Source organism: Quercus lobata, chromosome 12 (assembly GCF_001633185.2).
Source record: "Quercus lobata isolate SW786 chromosome 12, ValleyOak3.0 Primary Assembly, whole genome shotgun sequence".
Lineage (NCBI taxonomy): Eukaryota > Viridiplantae > Streptophyta > Magnoliopsida > Fagales > Fagaceae > Quercus > Quercus lobata.
Window position 1 is genome coordinate 41,566,553 of NC_044915.1, and position 17,207 is coordinate 41,583,759.

The 17,207-nt window shown below is 33.9% G+C and overlaps 2 protein-coding genes across 3 annotated transcripts; both read right to left on the bottom strand.

Annotated features, from left to right (window-relative positions):
- Positions 1-780: 780 nt before the first annotated feature.
- On the bottom strand, positions 781-9,174 carry LOC115972406 (uncharacterized protein DDB_G0290587). Of its 2 annotated transcripts, none has more exons than XM_031092688.1 (5): positions 9,061-9,174; positions 8,706-8,942; positions 8,055-8,255; positions 7,879-7,949; positions 781-1,210 (listed from the first exon to the last, which is right to left on the bottom strand). In XM_031092688.1, exons 2-5 carry the CDS (start codon positions 8,865-8,867, stop codon positions 964-966), a joined length of 681 nt encoding a protein of 226 aa, XP_030948548.1. In that variant the 5' UTR covers positions 8,868-8,942; positions 9,061-9,174; the 3' UTR covers positions 781-963. The 2 variants fall into 2 exon arrangements, with proteins under 2 accessions (XP_030948548.1, XP_030948547.1); XM_031092687.1 differs by having other exon boundaries at positions 8,706-8,962; positions 9,061-9,173.
- A 1,825-nt stretch (positions 9,175-10,999) lies between these two features.
- On the bottom strand, positions 11,000-15,916 carry LOC115972161 (probable glycosyltransferase At5g03795). The gene is made up of 5 exons (XM_031092340.1): positions 15,828-15,916; positions 13,622-14,594; positions 13,385-13,515; positions 12,315-12,663; positions 11,000-11,817 (listed from the first exon to the last, which is right to left on the bottom strand). Exons 2-5 carry the CDS (start codon positions 14,543-14,545, stop codon positions 11,152-11,154), a joined length of 2,070 nt encoding a protein of 689 aa, XP_030948200.1. The 5' UTR covers positions 14,546-14,594; positions 15,828-15,916; the 3' UTR covers positions 11,000-11,151.
- Positions 15,917-17,207: the final 1,291 nt, after the last annotated feature.

Genomic DNA, 17,207 nt, shown 5'->3' on the forward strand with positions numbered 1-17,207 from the left:
TTCTAGGCATTAATCCCACACGTGGTCGTGGACCAGATTATCATATAATTTTCTTGCTGTTAATTGTATCACATTTAATGATACTGTTACTTTCAGTTCTATTCACGTGCAATTTCGGCACATATGATATTGAACATGCTTTTCCAGACCTGGTGCTTTTTCTAATGGTGTTCCCATAACACTCGTATGATTATTTAGAAGCTCCATTTTTTTTAATGCAACTGCTACTCGTGGCTATATATGTTAGCTTGAGGACTGGTCTTGAAGACATCGTAACTTAATTTGTCAAACAAGCAAGAAGCAGGTAGCAATCGTTCAATTTCTATCTTTTTGTAAAAAAATAGTCAAGATTTCATTGTAAGAGAGAAACTATTCAGAATTCTTCATCTAAATTATGTCAATACAAGCCATTTAGTAGCTCCTTTTGGTCAAAGGACATCCTAATTATATCATCAAAACCATCTATGATTCAATTTACGGTCAGACAGAAATTTACACTCCACGTTTGGCTTTTCCCAGCTACACATGGTTAACATTGATGGAGAGCATAAGGGTCCATGAAAAAGCAGAGGAAACATTGCTATAATAAATTTGTTTGGTTACATAGGTTGTCGTGCCTATGAAGATTGCCAATCAGGCTATCAAGAAAACCAATAAAGTATAGTTAATAAGCTATTTTGAAGCGATAATCCCAGAGAAACAAGATACACTTTTAAGAGAGTTAGTTAAGAGTTGTGATGAAGGAACTAAATTTGGAACATCAAGTAGAAAAACACCATATGGACTTGAATTCAGTAATTCATCTCTGCTCATTATTCCCATAAATTGAAAAAAATATATAAAGAATGTCTATTATTTGTTATGTTGTTTCACAACACTAGTCTTTTTGCAGTTAAATGTAAAGGAATCTAATGAAGCAATATCTAGAGTTACACTGCTAAAGACAGTGAAGGGGCTTTTTTCTTACAATTTCCTTCTCTTGGCACTTAGAATGAAGTCGTCGTCATCATCACTCTCGTTAAGGATTTTTTTCTTGGCTTTTAAATTGCCATTCTTTGATGCCTGCTGCTGCCTCTGTGAACTTTCAGGTTTACTTGGAGGTTTTACAGATTTAATAGGAGTTCCCATTCGAAGTTCCTTTTGCCTTCTCTGCTTCTTCTCATATGCTTTTTTAGCTTTTTCAAGGGGTAACAAGCCATGCTCCATCATCCTGCAAGTTGAATTATGTTAATTATTTCCCAATCACTCAGCACTAATTATTTTACACAGGAAAATAATGGTAAATATGGCATATTCAGCAATAAAACAACTTGATAGTGGATACACACATCAACAATGCGTGATGATTGCCAAGTCAAGTAACTCTTTCAAAATCATTAAGAAACTCATCCCCATGTTTATTTCAGTTTGAACAAATTAAATCAGAATATTGATCTCAAAGGAAAGTGTGAATGCTATTAGAAGTGAGCTTGTAACATGGCCATTAGGTCTTGCATGTATTTGGGAAGAATGGTATCCATATATGTAATAGTTGTTCCTGAAAAAAATTTGCCCCCAAGGCATCGTAGAGAACTGAGAATTCTAATTTGTTGTGTTGTGAAATATAATGGAGTTTAAACATGACAGTAACTTAATAAAGTAAAGAAAGCTCTGAGAAACCAACTCTGCACTTTAGTTCCATTATTTTAACCTGTAGTTCCCAGATTTCATTTTTTTTTTTTTTTTTGATAATCTTCAATGTCATTAACTTAAATGAGGGACACAAGGGGGGAAGTCTGCCTTACAAGCATCGGCTAAAACCGGTGGCAGACTATCCTTATTAAAACATAAAAGACACATTGGAATTCAGAGCAATCTTTGCAGCTACATGGGCAGCAAAATTACCAGCTCTCCGAACCCAAACAAAAGAGCATGAAAGGAAAGACACACTAGAATTGAGGACATTACTAACAATGTTGGCAATAGCCCAGCTAGGCTGAAAGTTAACCACAGAAAGCGAGTCAATGCACTCTTTAGTCTCAGAACCTATGGTTTAAACCATAGGGTCTGAGATGATTTATCAATGGATGCTACATTTTAACTAGTTGTAAAAGTTTAGTAGAAAATGTGGGGTATTTGGTGCATCTTCTACATTCTCTTATGTGTACACTCTGGAACCATTGGATCACAATACTAGAGAAGGAATGTGGAGGATCTGAACTAATTTAAATGAGGACTGTAGCTGAGGTGCTCTTGGGTCATGGTGAAGGCCAACCTCAACACAAGAAAAAAGTTTAACGGCTTGCTCAGCTTGATTAGTTCAAACTACTTCAGAACAACCAAATTGTATAAACTGGTGCACAATGATTACCATTATTGTGGTATCCAAATATCAAATATATTTTAAAACATGATTTAGAATGCAAGGGGCCTGTAACAACTTCCAAAAACCCTTGGAAAAAACTCTAAAACTGTTGAAGGAGACTACCTATCTTTAGATTCCTAGTTATAGTTGAATTTTTAATATTTACACCGGTATAATGCAGATAGGTTATAATAATGTACATCAGATCAAAGCTTGAGTTGCTGAGCGCCTTGTCAGAAATGAAGTCTTAAGTTGGTTTGGATTTTCGAATCCTAGTCCACCTAATATCACAAAAGTTCAGCTACTGTTTGCCAACCAGTCAGGTCATGGGAGTTGGAGCACTGAATTTGTAGACAATGCTGAGCAGAAATATGAAAGTGTACAGCCAAATGAGGTGAAACAATAATTTTCCCTTTACTGACTACAATTTACATAATAAAACTTTAGATTAATGACTTAATTGCAGACTGCAAATTGCCTACATGAAGATGGAATCCAGAACTTAAGGTGCCAAGGATTAATAAATAAATAAATAAATCGTTTTGCAATATTTGCAACATTTCTGGAGTTTACAACCATTAGTTAAAAACTTTCAGCTCATTGTATTAGAAAAGTTACTGGAACACTGACTCCTACAACTGAAAACTAGAAACTTAGCCATTATAGTTTGAACAAATGGGGAAAATACTGCTTATATGATAAAGTTAATGTGAAATATAAAAGCAACCATATACTTGAATCTTAGGCCATTTTTTGTAACCTTTTCTTTTTTCAATTAGTTTTCAGGTTTCAAAACCAAATTTCTGTTTTCTAAGCCAGAAAACAAGTTTGGCTCAAAATGAATTTTAGAAAAGTAGAAATAAAAACATAGCTTCAATTCAAGAAGGATCGAAAAGCATCTTCTTGATGTATCATGTTTCCTTGTTTATGAGGAGACAACACAAACAAATCATAATTGAACAGCGCAAGTCTAAGTGCAATGTAGTAGATGACTTATATAAACGCATCATTGTCTATTGTAAAAAAATCACAAACCATACCAAAAAATCATAAAGCCATAAAGAGAGAGAATTTCTAAGGTGAGAGATAAGAGAGTTTTTTTTTTTTTTTTTTTTGGGGGGGGGGGGGGGGGGGGGAGGGGGAGTGAGGAAGGGAGGTAGAGAGTACCTGATTTGTGAAGTGAGAGCCAGTGGGGATGTGTGAGTGTGTGCGAGCGTGCGTGTGCAAGAGAGAGAAAGAGAGCACTAAGAGGAGAGACTAGTAAGGATTAGGATCCTCTAGAGTTCTTAGGGTAACTCTACCATTGAGTTCCTAAATTCCAATCCATCCATTTTGAAATGGGTGAATTAAATGTTTCACATCCATCATCTAGAGTTCTTAGGAGTCTAATACCCCTAGCACCTTCATACCAGTGATGACTGCTGATGCAAGTCCTAAGGCCTTTTTATGGGTATATGTTATTGTGGAAAGAATTGGAAAGGAGGTCAGAAAGATGGGAGGGAATATATTTATTAGAAGGATGAAGAGTCACCTTAATCAAAAGCACTGTATCTAACTTACCTACTTACTTTATATAAGCTTTTCCCATACTAGTTGCCAAGAGATTTTGAGAAATTGCAAAAGGATTGTTTATGGGGAGGGATAGGGAATGAAGTTAAGCACCACTTGGTGATTTGGGCTACAGTTTGGTCCCCAATACAATGTAGAGGCTCAGGTATTAAAAAGCTTTTCAACCAAGCTCTTTTAAGGAATTGGCTTTGGCAATATGCTACAGTTAGGGATCTTCTTTGAGGCAGGGTAGCAAAATCCTTGGGTTCATTGATGCCCTGCAGAGGTTAAGGATACATATGGTGTAAGTTTATGGAAGCACTTTAGAATTGGCTGGTATATGTTTTGAAATTTATTAAATAAGGATAAATTATACTTTTGGTCCTAAAATTTGGTGTAGGTTCCATTTTGGTCCCTCAAATTTAAAAAGTTCAGTTTTGGTCACTAAAATTTAAAAAAGGGAACAATTCGGTCCCTCCGTTTTTTCTGTTTATTATGTGACTAACAAGATATTGAGGCATCACATTTTTTTAGGGGCCAAAATCAAACCAACCACATATTTAAGAGACCAAAATTGAACCAACTCCTTTATATAGATAAATTGATCCCAAATTGTGTGAATTTGTGTGAAAAATTGGACTATATAAAAGCATTGCATAGGCATGTACTAAATCTTACATTGAGCATGTGCTAAGTCCCACATCAAGCGTTTGATTGAGTCCAAATTGTGTGAATTTGTGTGAAAATTTGGACTATTAAAGCATTGCATAGGCATGTGCTAAGTCCCACATCAAACGTTGATTGAGTTCCATATTAAGCATGTGCTAGGTTGATCTAGGCTATTTAAGCTATTATGGAGAGCCCTAATTGTAACTAATTTTTTGGAGTATATCGTATATGTGGCCAGTGCATCCCCAAGTCGTCACAAATGGGTTGAACAATGTCTAGAAATCAGAATTTTGATGTGTGGTTTCGTTATCAAACTTTTTGCAAGGAGACAGTGGCAAATTTTATGACAAGCCATTTAAAACGGCAATGGTGCTGGCAAAGGTGACCTTTTTCTTTTGGAGAGTAGCAAAAGGTAAAAATCTAATAGTAGATAACCTAATGAAGCGCAAGAAATCAATGTTAAATTGTATGTACAATGAGAGAGAGTTAATCACCTTCACCTACATTATGTTATTGCAAGGGAATTGTGGTCATTAGTTTTCTCTTCATTTGAGATTTCTTGGGTTATGCCTAATTTGGTAAGGGAGCGGTAGTTGAGTTGGAGAGACAATTTCATATGTGTGGAGTTTTATACCCTTACTTAAACCAGAGAATTTGGAGGGAGAGAAATGCTAGATACTTGCGATGGAACTAAAGTCCCTTTGCTAAATCAAAACCATTATTTCTAATCTCTTTTTGATTGGATGAGGGTGATCAGGGAATTTGTTTCCTTCTCCTTTTTTATTTTATTAGATATTTGAAGTTTTTTAGATTTTAGACTGTTTTTTTTTTTTTTTTTTTTTTACTTGCCAATGAGCTCTAGCTCAAAAGGCACCTCCTCCCCCATAAGAAAGGGTGAAGGTTAAGGTCATGGGTCCATAACCTGGCATATAAGGAGTATAATTTAATGTGATGCAAACTTTCTTTTTTTTGATAAGTAACATAAAAATTTTATTAAAAAAAACACAGTCCAATACATAGGAAATGTACTAAAGAAGCAAAAACATCAAGAAACCAAATTACAATGATCAAGCAAAACAGGAAGGGAAAGACAAGAAAAATATGGTAAAACTAAACACCATTCTAGAAGAGTAAAAAAGAAAAAAGACTTAAACTCAAGAATAGACCGTTCACATCCCTCAAAACTTCTAGTATTCCATTCCCGACCAAGAATCCAACAAATCCACTACCCTTTGTAGCATCACCCAACAAATACCAAACAAGCAAAAGACCATAATCCACATCTCATATGCTATAGGACAATGAAGGAAAAGATGATCTACAAATTCTCCGCACCTTTTGCACATATAACACCACTCAAGAACAACAAAATGCCTCTTCCAAAGATTATCCATAGTTAGAATCTTGCCTAAAGTAGCAGCCCAAAAGAAAAAAACTACCCGAGAAGGAACCTTCGATTGCCACATCATTTTCCATGGGAAAGAAACGACAGTAGAAGGGGATAGAGAAAGATAATACCCACTCACCTCGAAACCTCGACCACTGGCTGGCTTAGCAATGGTTTTATGTGTTAGTAATTGAAAATAGTGTTAAAAGCTTGTGGGACTGGGAAGACATGAGCATGTCTTTGGTATGACAGTCAAGAGACACTGTTGACGTGGTTTGAATCATGGAGATGCACCAAATGTACTTTAGTTTGCATCTGTGTACATTTGGTGCACCTCCATGATTCAAGCCACGTCAACAGTGTCTCTTGACTGTTATACCAAAGACATGCTCATGTCCTCCCAGTCCCACAAGCTTTTAACGCTATTTTCAATTACTAACACATAAAACCATTGCTAAGCCAGGTAAATGATAGAAAAAACTCAAAAAAAATGTATTATGATCAATTCTATCAACCCTTAAGTTCTGGAGCATCCTGCCAGAAACTAGGGTGGAAAATGTGAAACAGCACATTTACTGTACCAATGACTGCAGATAACTGTAATCTGCAAAAGAAATCAATTCTATGACCCAACGAAGGCCCAAGAAGCTCATTTGGAGCAGCATCAGAGAATTGGATCCCATCATCAAGTGTGAAGTCCAGATATCTTAATTACCTAAACATAACCCTTTTGAAGGGGATATTAATCAAATTTGCTCTCCCAGCTACCTTCAGAGGCCCCAATACAGGCTACAAAACATTAATCAGAAATCATTTTTTCACCATCTTTTTTTCTCCCATAAAAGTTTCAGCACATTAAAATCATGTCCAAGCATCAATGCACCTCCCATTTCCAGTCCTCCAACTTCAACTCTCACAGACAGTCCAAAAAGTAATTACTACAAAAATTTGAAAATAGAACCCAGAGAATAACCAGCAGAGAGAACTAACATTTGACTTCTTAATCAGGCAATAGAAAGAGACTTCTCCCTTAGTTACTTACATCACCCATCTATAAAAGACCAACACCACCATGCTTCAGCCTATTCTCTTGCCCCAACATGAAGCAAAGTCCAAAGACTCATCAACATATTTTCCATCTTAGTTTTCTGTTTTCGTACCCTCATTATGTCTTCCCACCATTGAATACTTCTTTGAGAAGTTACATGTATATGATGAGAAAATTGAAAGAAATTTCAGCCACAAAAATAACAGTAGACATTAAGGAAGTAGTTTTGTGTGGGGTGTGCATTTGAGAGAGAGTTTTTTTTCTCTCTCTCTCTCTAGCTATCATAAATGAAATTTATCTTATCTTTGTCTTTCTACACTTCATATCTAATAAAGAGTGCACAAAAATAGACTTAAGTTCCAATACAGCTCTCTCCACTCCATTGAATATGATGATGTTTTGCTCCCTCCAAATTAACCACATAATACAATGAGAAGTTGCAGCCCGCATTGTACTATTATGATGCTTTCTATGCACCCTTAACCAACAAGAGAATATGTCTGTCACCTCAGGCAGCATCAGCCAATGCAACCCAAAGGTCAAAAACACCAAAGATCATAACTCATGTCCAACTGGGCAATGGAGCAAAAGAATCTCCTTCTAAATTTCTAACTAGTAACCATTGTTTTCATTTATACTTAAGAAATTGCTTAAAAATTCTAAGTAACATGATTAATAGTATCTCAATGATTGAAACACTACCAAACCTCATAATATGACCTCCAATGGTCTAAGCACCAAACAATGAAAATAATAACAATACTCATAATAAAGCAAGTTTCAAATTTTTCAGAAGAACAGGCTCTAAAACATTTTGCTTCATAAATTCTCCATTATACTTTACAAAGGGAGAAAGGCTGTAAGAATAGAAGGAAAGCTCACCAAAACTCTGCCATTTCACTCGTTGGGATCTGTTTTGACAATGATTCATAGAAAATTCTCAGGGGTTCCCTCTGCGAACAAAAAGCAGCAAAAACAAGGTCTAAGTGGAATAAAATAAACGTAAGCATTTTTCAAGAAAAGAAAAGAAAATAGATTAGTTATCATGGATACACAACCTCTTCAGGAGGATCAGATTTCTGGCCAGGCAAAGTATACACTTTCTTCTCTCTCACTCTGGTAGCTGTCTTCTTTGTTGTTGTTGTTGTTGTTGTTGTTGTCTTTTTGGAGGATACTGATGTTGTTTTTGAGGATCCTGATGCTGGTTTTGAGGATCCTGATGTTGGTTTTGAGGATCCTGGTGTTGGTTTTGATTTTACCTTCACAGTTCAGAAAAAATATCCTATATGAAATCAAGATAATTGTTGATAGAGAAAAGAGGAGGATTTAATATAAAAGGGACCAGAATCCAATAAAAGACACAATAATACTACTCCACCAACCAGTTCTGCAGTTCAATTCAAACCCATTTTTTTTCATTGCAAATTGTACAAATTTATTTACAAAAACCACATCCATATTGACCAATTCATCACAATTTCTTGAACCCAATCCGCAAACTTCAGAATCCAAATCACCTCATCTACTACAGATTCAAAACCCACATACCAAACTCAAAAATCAATACACAGCAAAGCAATTCATCAATCCCACATACCCAAATCACCCAACTGAGAAACCAATCAATAAAAACACCATTTTAAAGCTCAAAAGAATTAATACAATTATACAAATAAAAAAAGCAATGAACTTTAATTCCAGATGGGTACCTCAGTTTTTGCGACGGCAGTGGCAGATTTCAGCTTTGAATCAACAGGCTGCTTGCTTGAGCTCACAGATTTCTGCTTTAAATCAATAAGCTTTCCCTTTGAAGAACCATCTTGATTTCCTGGCCTCACTTTCACCACTGTGCTTTTGTTCTCTGAAGCCATTGACACACTTTGCTATTGATCTGATTACCCCCTTTTTTTATCTTCTTATCATCAGCCTCACTAGTGAGTCACTCCCTGTAACAATCTCAACGTATCTGTGTATAAAATAATTAAATTAAAAATAATTAAAAATAAATGCATATTTATTTACAAAGCAAAAAAAATAAAATAAAGACACAGACTTTTCACGTACAATATTACGTAAGTGTTAGATTTGCTAGTTGAAGTTTGTTTAACTGCTTTGTTAGGTTTTTTTTTTTTTTTTTGGCAACGGATGAATGAATCAAATCAGAGGTTCTGCCTATGTTGTCCCTCGTAGCTGGTGATCGGCACTTTTAGCGTGAGTGAGTTGGTCGTAGAGAGACTGTTTTCTCCTCGTAGTAATGCTCGCATAAGTCGATGGGTAAAGGCTAAATCGGTCATGTTACTATCCATGTCTAGACCTTGTTTAATTTTCTTTTACGTATGTAAGTAAAAAAATAATAATAATAAGAGTAAAAATTTGTTTTCACTGACTTTCACATGAACGGTGGTCGGAACATGTGTTCAACATCGTTAGTACTCTCCCTGTCAAATCCTAAACGGTTTCTTTGCCCAACAAACGAAACAAAACAAGGTCAAATGTGGCTGAAATAAATTTAAGTTCCCTACTATGCTTTGAATTTTTATGATGCAAGTATTTTAATGGATAGCTTTTATCTTCTTTACACTTGTATTTTTATGGTTTTTGTGCTTTTAGAAAAAAGAGATATAAAAATTAGGTAAAATTATATATTTAACTCTATTTTTAATAGAGATGGGTTATAAAATCTAATTGAATTAATTTCATGTGGATAAAATATCAAATTTTAAATTACAGATAGGTAACTTAAATTTCAACCAAACCATAAATGTGTATGTTGTAATTTGCCCCCTCTTTTTTTTTCTTTTGGCTTTTTTTTTTTTCTTTTGGATTTTTGATAATCAAAGGGTGTTCATTAATTAGTCTCAAACCTCTTCAACTATATAATTATTTTCTCGAATGTATATAAAGTTATTACAATGATTCTAAAAATACGAACAAGAAATTTCTAAACTCAAAATCTCACGGATATTGCAATTTTATTAGTAAAAATGTAAAATTTAAAAAGGTGCTTTACCTTGGTTGACTAAAGAACCCAGAAAATGATGTAAATCAAGCAAAAGATAGCACAAAAAAAGATCTATGATGAAGTGTGAGAACAGTAGTTACCTTTAGACATCGCGAACAATATAGCAACTGAGACTGAAATATAAAGGTCACCATTCTCCAACTCTTGAAGTAACCCAAATTCCAAAGACTTCCTATAAACTTACGCACATGACTCAATTTTTTATCAAGAGTTATGTTAATAGGTGTCATTAAGACAATGATTAATAATATATTTTAGGAAAGTTTCGACAACACATTTATGAAAAATAAAAAAAGTTGTCAAAACATTAATTGCTTTTTTTTTCTTTTTTCATAAAAAATTTATTTAATTAAATGGATTGTTAATCATTGTCCTAACAACATCCGTTAGCATTTCCCTTTTATCAATCACTTGTTTCAATTTTCAATTAACATATAAAATAAATAAATAACTTAAATTCTTGTATACCAATTTCAAGAAAAAAAAAAAAAAAACACTATTAACTTCTGATACTAAAAGTAGCTCATTTAGTTCAGAGATGAGGTCCACGATTGAACCAAAAAGGAAGAGGGCAACGAATTTTCGGATAAATTTTAGCTAAAAATATATATATTTTTTAATTAAAATATGATTGGATTTGGATACTAATATTAATCCAATCTAAAATCAAAACAAACTTATAAGAGGAAGAGAAGGAACTCGTGATGGAAAACTAAGAAACACAATATTGAAATACATCAACCAAAAGAAGAGCTGTTAACATAAAAAAAAAAAAAAAAAAAAAAAAAAAAAAAAAAAAAAAAAAAAAAAAAAAAAAAAAGACAAGGTGTGTGTAAAACTGTTTGTGTGTAAATAAACACTACCAACAGAGAGGTCAACTAATTTTAAAAGAAAGAATTTAGAAAACACTAGCAGTTGACTTTGAGAGCAGAGTAAGATAAAGAGAAAGGTATATAAGCTCAGCAAAATAACTTCCTTCTGTATAAAAATATATACATCAAAAGAATTTGTTCTGTTCTTGTACCTAATACTGAGTGTCCTCCTGCCTATTTTCATTTGCTTCTTATTCCACTTGCTCACTAGGGACTCTTTCAATTTAACTCCAGAAACACAAGGTCTGCAATGTGTCTGTGTCATCTGGGGCTTAATTGATGAAACCTATTGTACCAAACTGAGTGTAGAATCATATGAAAGATATCATACTTCTCAGGCTTAGCATGCCAAAGAAAATGCTTTTGTACCTTCTTGACCCTCATCTGCATCTGGAGATACCTCTTCTCTGGGATTGAAAGGAGCATACTCTTCAAATTTGGAATATCCTCCTCCAAGACAAAAACAGCAAAGGATTCCCAATTCAAAACTTCAAAAAACGGTGGCACAAAATTGTCAGATATAATCACTGGGACGCATTCATAAAATATGGCTTCCACTATGCGTGGGCTGTTGACTTCATAACCCTTTGCACATATACAATACTTGCTGTTCTTCATGTGACGGATATAATTCTTATTTCCCTTGGACTTAGGCATTCGACCAAAGATTTTCATGTCAGGATCTTTATTTTCCCAGTGCTGTAACAGAATTGGCCGTAAATAGCCATGCATTTTTCCTGCAAAGAAAGCAAGAATTGACCTCTGGGAAGCAGGTTTGCCTCCAATATCCCTGAGTGGATTTTTAACCAAATGCACATATGTTTCAGGAAGAGACACATCCTTGCCTAAAACAAAACCTTCTTTGACATCAGCATTGCAGAGAGCTCTTAGGCACTTAGCCATAAGTTGATTTGTTTCTGTTGGGGCCTGAAGAAGTGACACTTTATTAAAACAGTATAATGTAATTTGTGATGATCCAAAATTCAAGGTTTCATTGCCAAATAGAAATGACATCATGCAATTGTTTAAAGAATTTGGCAATTGAGCCACACATTTTAGAATAGAGAGAATACTATTTAATGCCATGGATATGATGCCTTCTATGTAAAGAACAAATGAATTTTAAGGTCATTCGTTCCAATACAGAAAAGAAAAAAAAAATTAAGGTTAACATTATTTTAGAAAAATAAATTCACATATAAATAATTTGTTATTTACACACACGCTTGATGGGGTTGAACCCAAAACCTCAAACTGAACCCACTTTATGGGAAAATAAAATGCAATCTAAGTCAGAGTTCTTTGGCAAAAACTCATTTTAAATGTTATGTAAAGCAAAATGGAACCAGATCAGTTCCCGTGGAGTCCTAAATGCTCTCAAGTATTTACAAAACATAATTTGAAAAGAAGCTTGAAAATCATACCCAGTCATGGCAAGCAACAAGAAAATGATCAGCTCCCCCAGTTCTGTTCCAGAAAGGATATTTTGCTTCAATCAGGTCCAAATAGTTCTTCAAATACTGTATAAGGTTATCAAAGCTGTGTGAATTAGCTATATACAAGGTTTCCTCCAACATTAGAGAGCTGAAGGGTAAGTAAAACAGATGGGCTTTTCTAGGGTCTTTAGTAATGAAATTTTTGTTAGCCTCCAGCAGCTTCATGAACCATCCCTCAGATGCGTATATTCCAGTGAGTCGTGGCTGGTGTAATACAGGTTTTTTTCCTTCCCTGTAAATATATACTTTAAGAGTGTCTTCCATTAATTCATAGCTCCTGCAAATTTGGATGATATAAATCAGCCAAAGATGTGAAGTACTTGACCAACAGTTACTAATTTGTTTGCAAGGTAGATTGTAGCTACAAAAGTTGTGCATCTTTGAAAGAAAAATGAAATTATGAATGATGAAAAAAGCAACAAGTATTTGCATATTTCACAATTAGATAACATGAAAACAAGAATGTTCTTCCTATTTGGAATTAGGAAAACATAGCCCAAAGGCCTTTTACTTAGCTGGTAATCATTGGGTGGAATTGAGGTAGGTCTAACATTAAAATATAGATAAGCCAAAATATAAATAAATTAGAGGCTTTTCTTTTGGGAGGTTGGGGAGTGGAAGAGAACAAGGAAGAATTTGACATACATGAACACATAAAATGGCAGTTTCTTTCTAGCAGTCCTACCCACGGCTCAGACAGCTCAAAATAAACAACTAACAAATGCTTTATCAGTGTGATTGCTTTGCGAGGAAGAAGGGAAGAGAACAGGGAATTTGGAGGCAGGAAGAGCTCTGATATTTTCTACTTGAACTTGGAAGTTACCTTGGTCAGAGTAGAAACAATCATAGCTTTTGGGGAAGAAAATATCAAATGTAATTTTTTTTTTTTTTGGCTGAATAAATATCACATGTAATGACACCTCAAGGACATGTTCTTAAAACAGAAATTCACCATAAGGAAAATATATATATATATTCAACAAATGTGACTTACTCACCTTTTGAACATGGAAACATTCCTATAAAGAGGGGCATAAAGACTTGGATCATTCTTTATGATAGGTGCATTCTCGACCAGTGACTTTGCATGTAGCAGTTCTTGGTCAACTGCTGAAGGCCATTGTGGCGTCTACAAACAAAACGGAAACATTAAGGAAAAAGACTAAAGCATTTTCTTTTAAACATATTAATTGCCAAAAATATCCTCTCCACCTAAAGCTGAAGTTAACACATACCATTGAATGGTATGAAGCACGATTCTGAAGCAACAAATTGTTCATCTCAGATATTGAAACCACTGAAGAGGTTGGCATCTCAAGCTCTTTATTCACCCCAGTGACTCTGTTCAGGGAAAAAATGGAAGAATTATCACCCAATGGATTGAGTTCACCTCTCAAATTCCCAGAGTTTTCATTAAAATCGGGAGCCGTTGTTCTGTCTTTCTCAAATAAAGTCGTGTTGGAATCAACAACAGGTGGTGTACTTTCTATATCTACAACAGATTGAGAAGATGCATATGATGAAGTCATAGGAGGTAATGCAGGCGAAGGGGATGCAAAACCAGCATCTGAACTTTCAATATGTTCTGATGTGGAAGAGTTTTCATCCTTTTCAATCTTATGCATTGAAAAGTTACTATTTGTAGTATCATTCTTGACATAAGAACTCTGTTCAGGTTCTCTAGCCTCCTCCGGTGCAGATCCATCATCCACATTCTTGACAGTATCAGCCATGGAAATTTTATTTGGCTCTACCAAATATTCAGATGAAGACTCCTTATCAGCATTGATTTCCTCATCAAATTTTAGAGATTGGTTTGTGCCTCCATTTCTATCTCGTACAGAAGCATCCTGTGGGTTTCTGTCCCTTCCATTGAAGATTCCGGTATTATTAGCTCTCTCATTAATAGCATATGCAGTGTTTGAACCAATCGAAACTGTCATGTTATTAATCATCTCAGATTTATTTGGTGAATATCCAGTCCAGATGCTACCATTTCTCACTACCGAAACCTTATCAGCAGAAAATAAAGATGAGAGAACGTTACCATATGGAAGTTCAAAATACTGGAACACTAAAATCGCAGCAAACATCATGCCTGTAACCCATATCAAACTCTTGGTTTCCACCTGACATAAACGTAACAGTTGTTGATCCATTCTGAGAAAATACTCGGTCAATTGCTATTCTAAATGTACAAAATCAGCCCTGCACATTGATCCAAATCCTCAAGTTTATTAGAAAGAAAGTCCTTTTCCTGATTGTTAAAACACTTAACAAAATAAAAAGGAATCACTTGCAGAAAAGTTAACACAACAAGGGATAATTCAAGATAAATTAAAACTTCCAAGCATTTATAAAACACCTCTGAGCATGAAAAAAATTCATAAACATGCAATAACCATTGGGTTTATCGTGACTGAATAAATAACTTGCTATTAAAACGAATTAGGACAGTTAGATTGATGTGATTATTCCCATAGACAAAAAGATAATAATGCTCCTTTATAACTGGATAGAGTACACTACCAGAACTTAGTTTTTTTACAATTATTAAGTTCAAATATGTTAAGCCTTTTTGTATCATACTAACCAACCAAAAGAATATAAAAGCATCCAAATTTGTTTTCATTAATATCTATTTTATTTTTCATTAAAAGATATCTATTTTCTCAGTATCCAAACAGATTATAAGTTGGAACTTAATATAACATCATAACAAGTTAATTGTAAATCAACTGCCTCTCAACAGAACACTGTTCATCCAATTTGCATGAATACCCAAAAATCAGGTTCCTTTTTTCTTTTTTTTTTTTTTTTTTTTTTTGCACGGTTTGATAATGTGGGTGTCTAGAGGCCTTCGAGATCTTGACTATTTCCCCGGGTGTGTAGTCTTGTGTCCCACACAATCAACAAGTACTTATAGGGAGGAATGGGAGGAAGCCCCAAGATACCAACTTGGGAATTTTGAAGAATGCTTCTCAGGAGACCTTTGAACCACTAGAACAACCCCTTGGGAATCAATATGGTTCCTAGTTGCCAATCAATAAACATAATCAAACCAAATTCAGAAACTTCAAATTTCTACCAAAAAACTTTAACTTCCCAATAAGCAAATTAACAACATTGCACTCGCATTCAACGCCATGCAAGTAAAACAATGTTCATTCATTCTTCGGTTGTAAAAAAAGATAATTCATCAAAAAAAAAAAAAAAAAAAAACACTCATTAATCTACAACCAAAAAAAGATAGTTCATAATAACAATAAACAAATACTAATCAAACAAAACCCATTGCATGTCATACTAAAGAGAAACCAGAAACACAAAACCCAATAAATAAATAATGAAAAAAAAAAAATCGATTATTCTAAATTTATCAACTGGGCTTTTTTTGGTCGTTTCTCTTTTGAAGTATAAATTAAACAATGTATTAAGTACCTGGTATTTGAGGCTTGAGCTGCTAGCTTGCTACGCTCTTCTGTAAATTGGTTTGGGCTAAAATAGCTATGTCCTTCGATATATATATATATATATATATATATGGCACTGATTCTTTGTTTTATAAAAAAGGAAAGAATAGCCCTGATTATTCTTCCCTTATTTTGAGGTGGGGGAATTGAATTCAGACAATAGCTCTGATTCTGGGCCTTCTCGAAATGCAAAAACGGCAAAAGTAAAACCATGGTTCAATATTCATGAACTTAGGACAAAAAAAGCCTTGCGCCCGTGGCATTGTCGACTTGGAATATTTTGTACCAGGTGGTTGACTACATGGTAGTTGTCATGAGCTCGTGTCTCTGTGATGCCAAAAATAAAAAGTTCTTCAACGGACACAATGAAATTCTTACAATATTTTCTTAATTTTTATCTGAGATAATTCTATCATTTGGATGATTTCTTTAGTAGTTAAAGAGAAACCGGCATACTAAAATTACGCCCTTTTTTTTTATATAAATTTGAACGGAAAAAAAGGAATTCTAATTTTGGATATTTTTAATTAGAATATCAAGAAATATCATTCGACCTAAAATACCTTTAAGTAATTTGATTAATAAAACTTTAATGTAGCTAATTATTACAAATTTAACTTAAAAACTAATATTACTATATAGGGTAAACTAAGTATTTTGTCCTTATCTTATGCACTATATTTTAATTTAGTCCATAATTTTTCAATTGTGTCAATTTGGTCTCCAACCTTTTAGTATCGTGTCAATTTAGTCATTACTATTATTTTTTTGGATAAAAATTGATGATACCTCTAATAGCCAAAATAAAAAAATTAGCTTTTATTAATGTAACAATACACTAACATTTTATTTTGACTGTTTGACATATCATCAATTTTCATTTAAGATATAACAACAGAGACTAAATTGACACGACACTAAAAGGTTTGGGACCAAATTAACACAATTGAAAGGTTGTGGACCAAATTGAAATATGTTATAAAGGATAGGAACTAAATATGTAATTTACCCTACTATATATTTTGAAAATTTAACCGTTAAATTGTATATTCTTTATTTTCTTAACTTGTATATCAAATTTCCTGTTAATCGAATATTATTTATTATTCAATTCATAAACTTTTTTGTGCATAATTTTAAACTACAAAAATTTGAAATTTAAACATTTAATTGATGACATGGTTATTGATCTTTGATTTTCTAGAAATTTACCAAGTATAAAGAACATAAGAAAAAAATGCAATTCAATTATAAATTTGTCAAAATTCACATCCAATAAAAAGATATTGAGTGGAGTTATAGTCATTGGTTACAAACTTTGTCCTTAGATAATGGAGTTATACTGTAT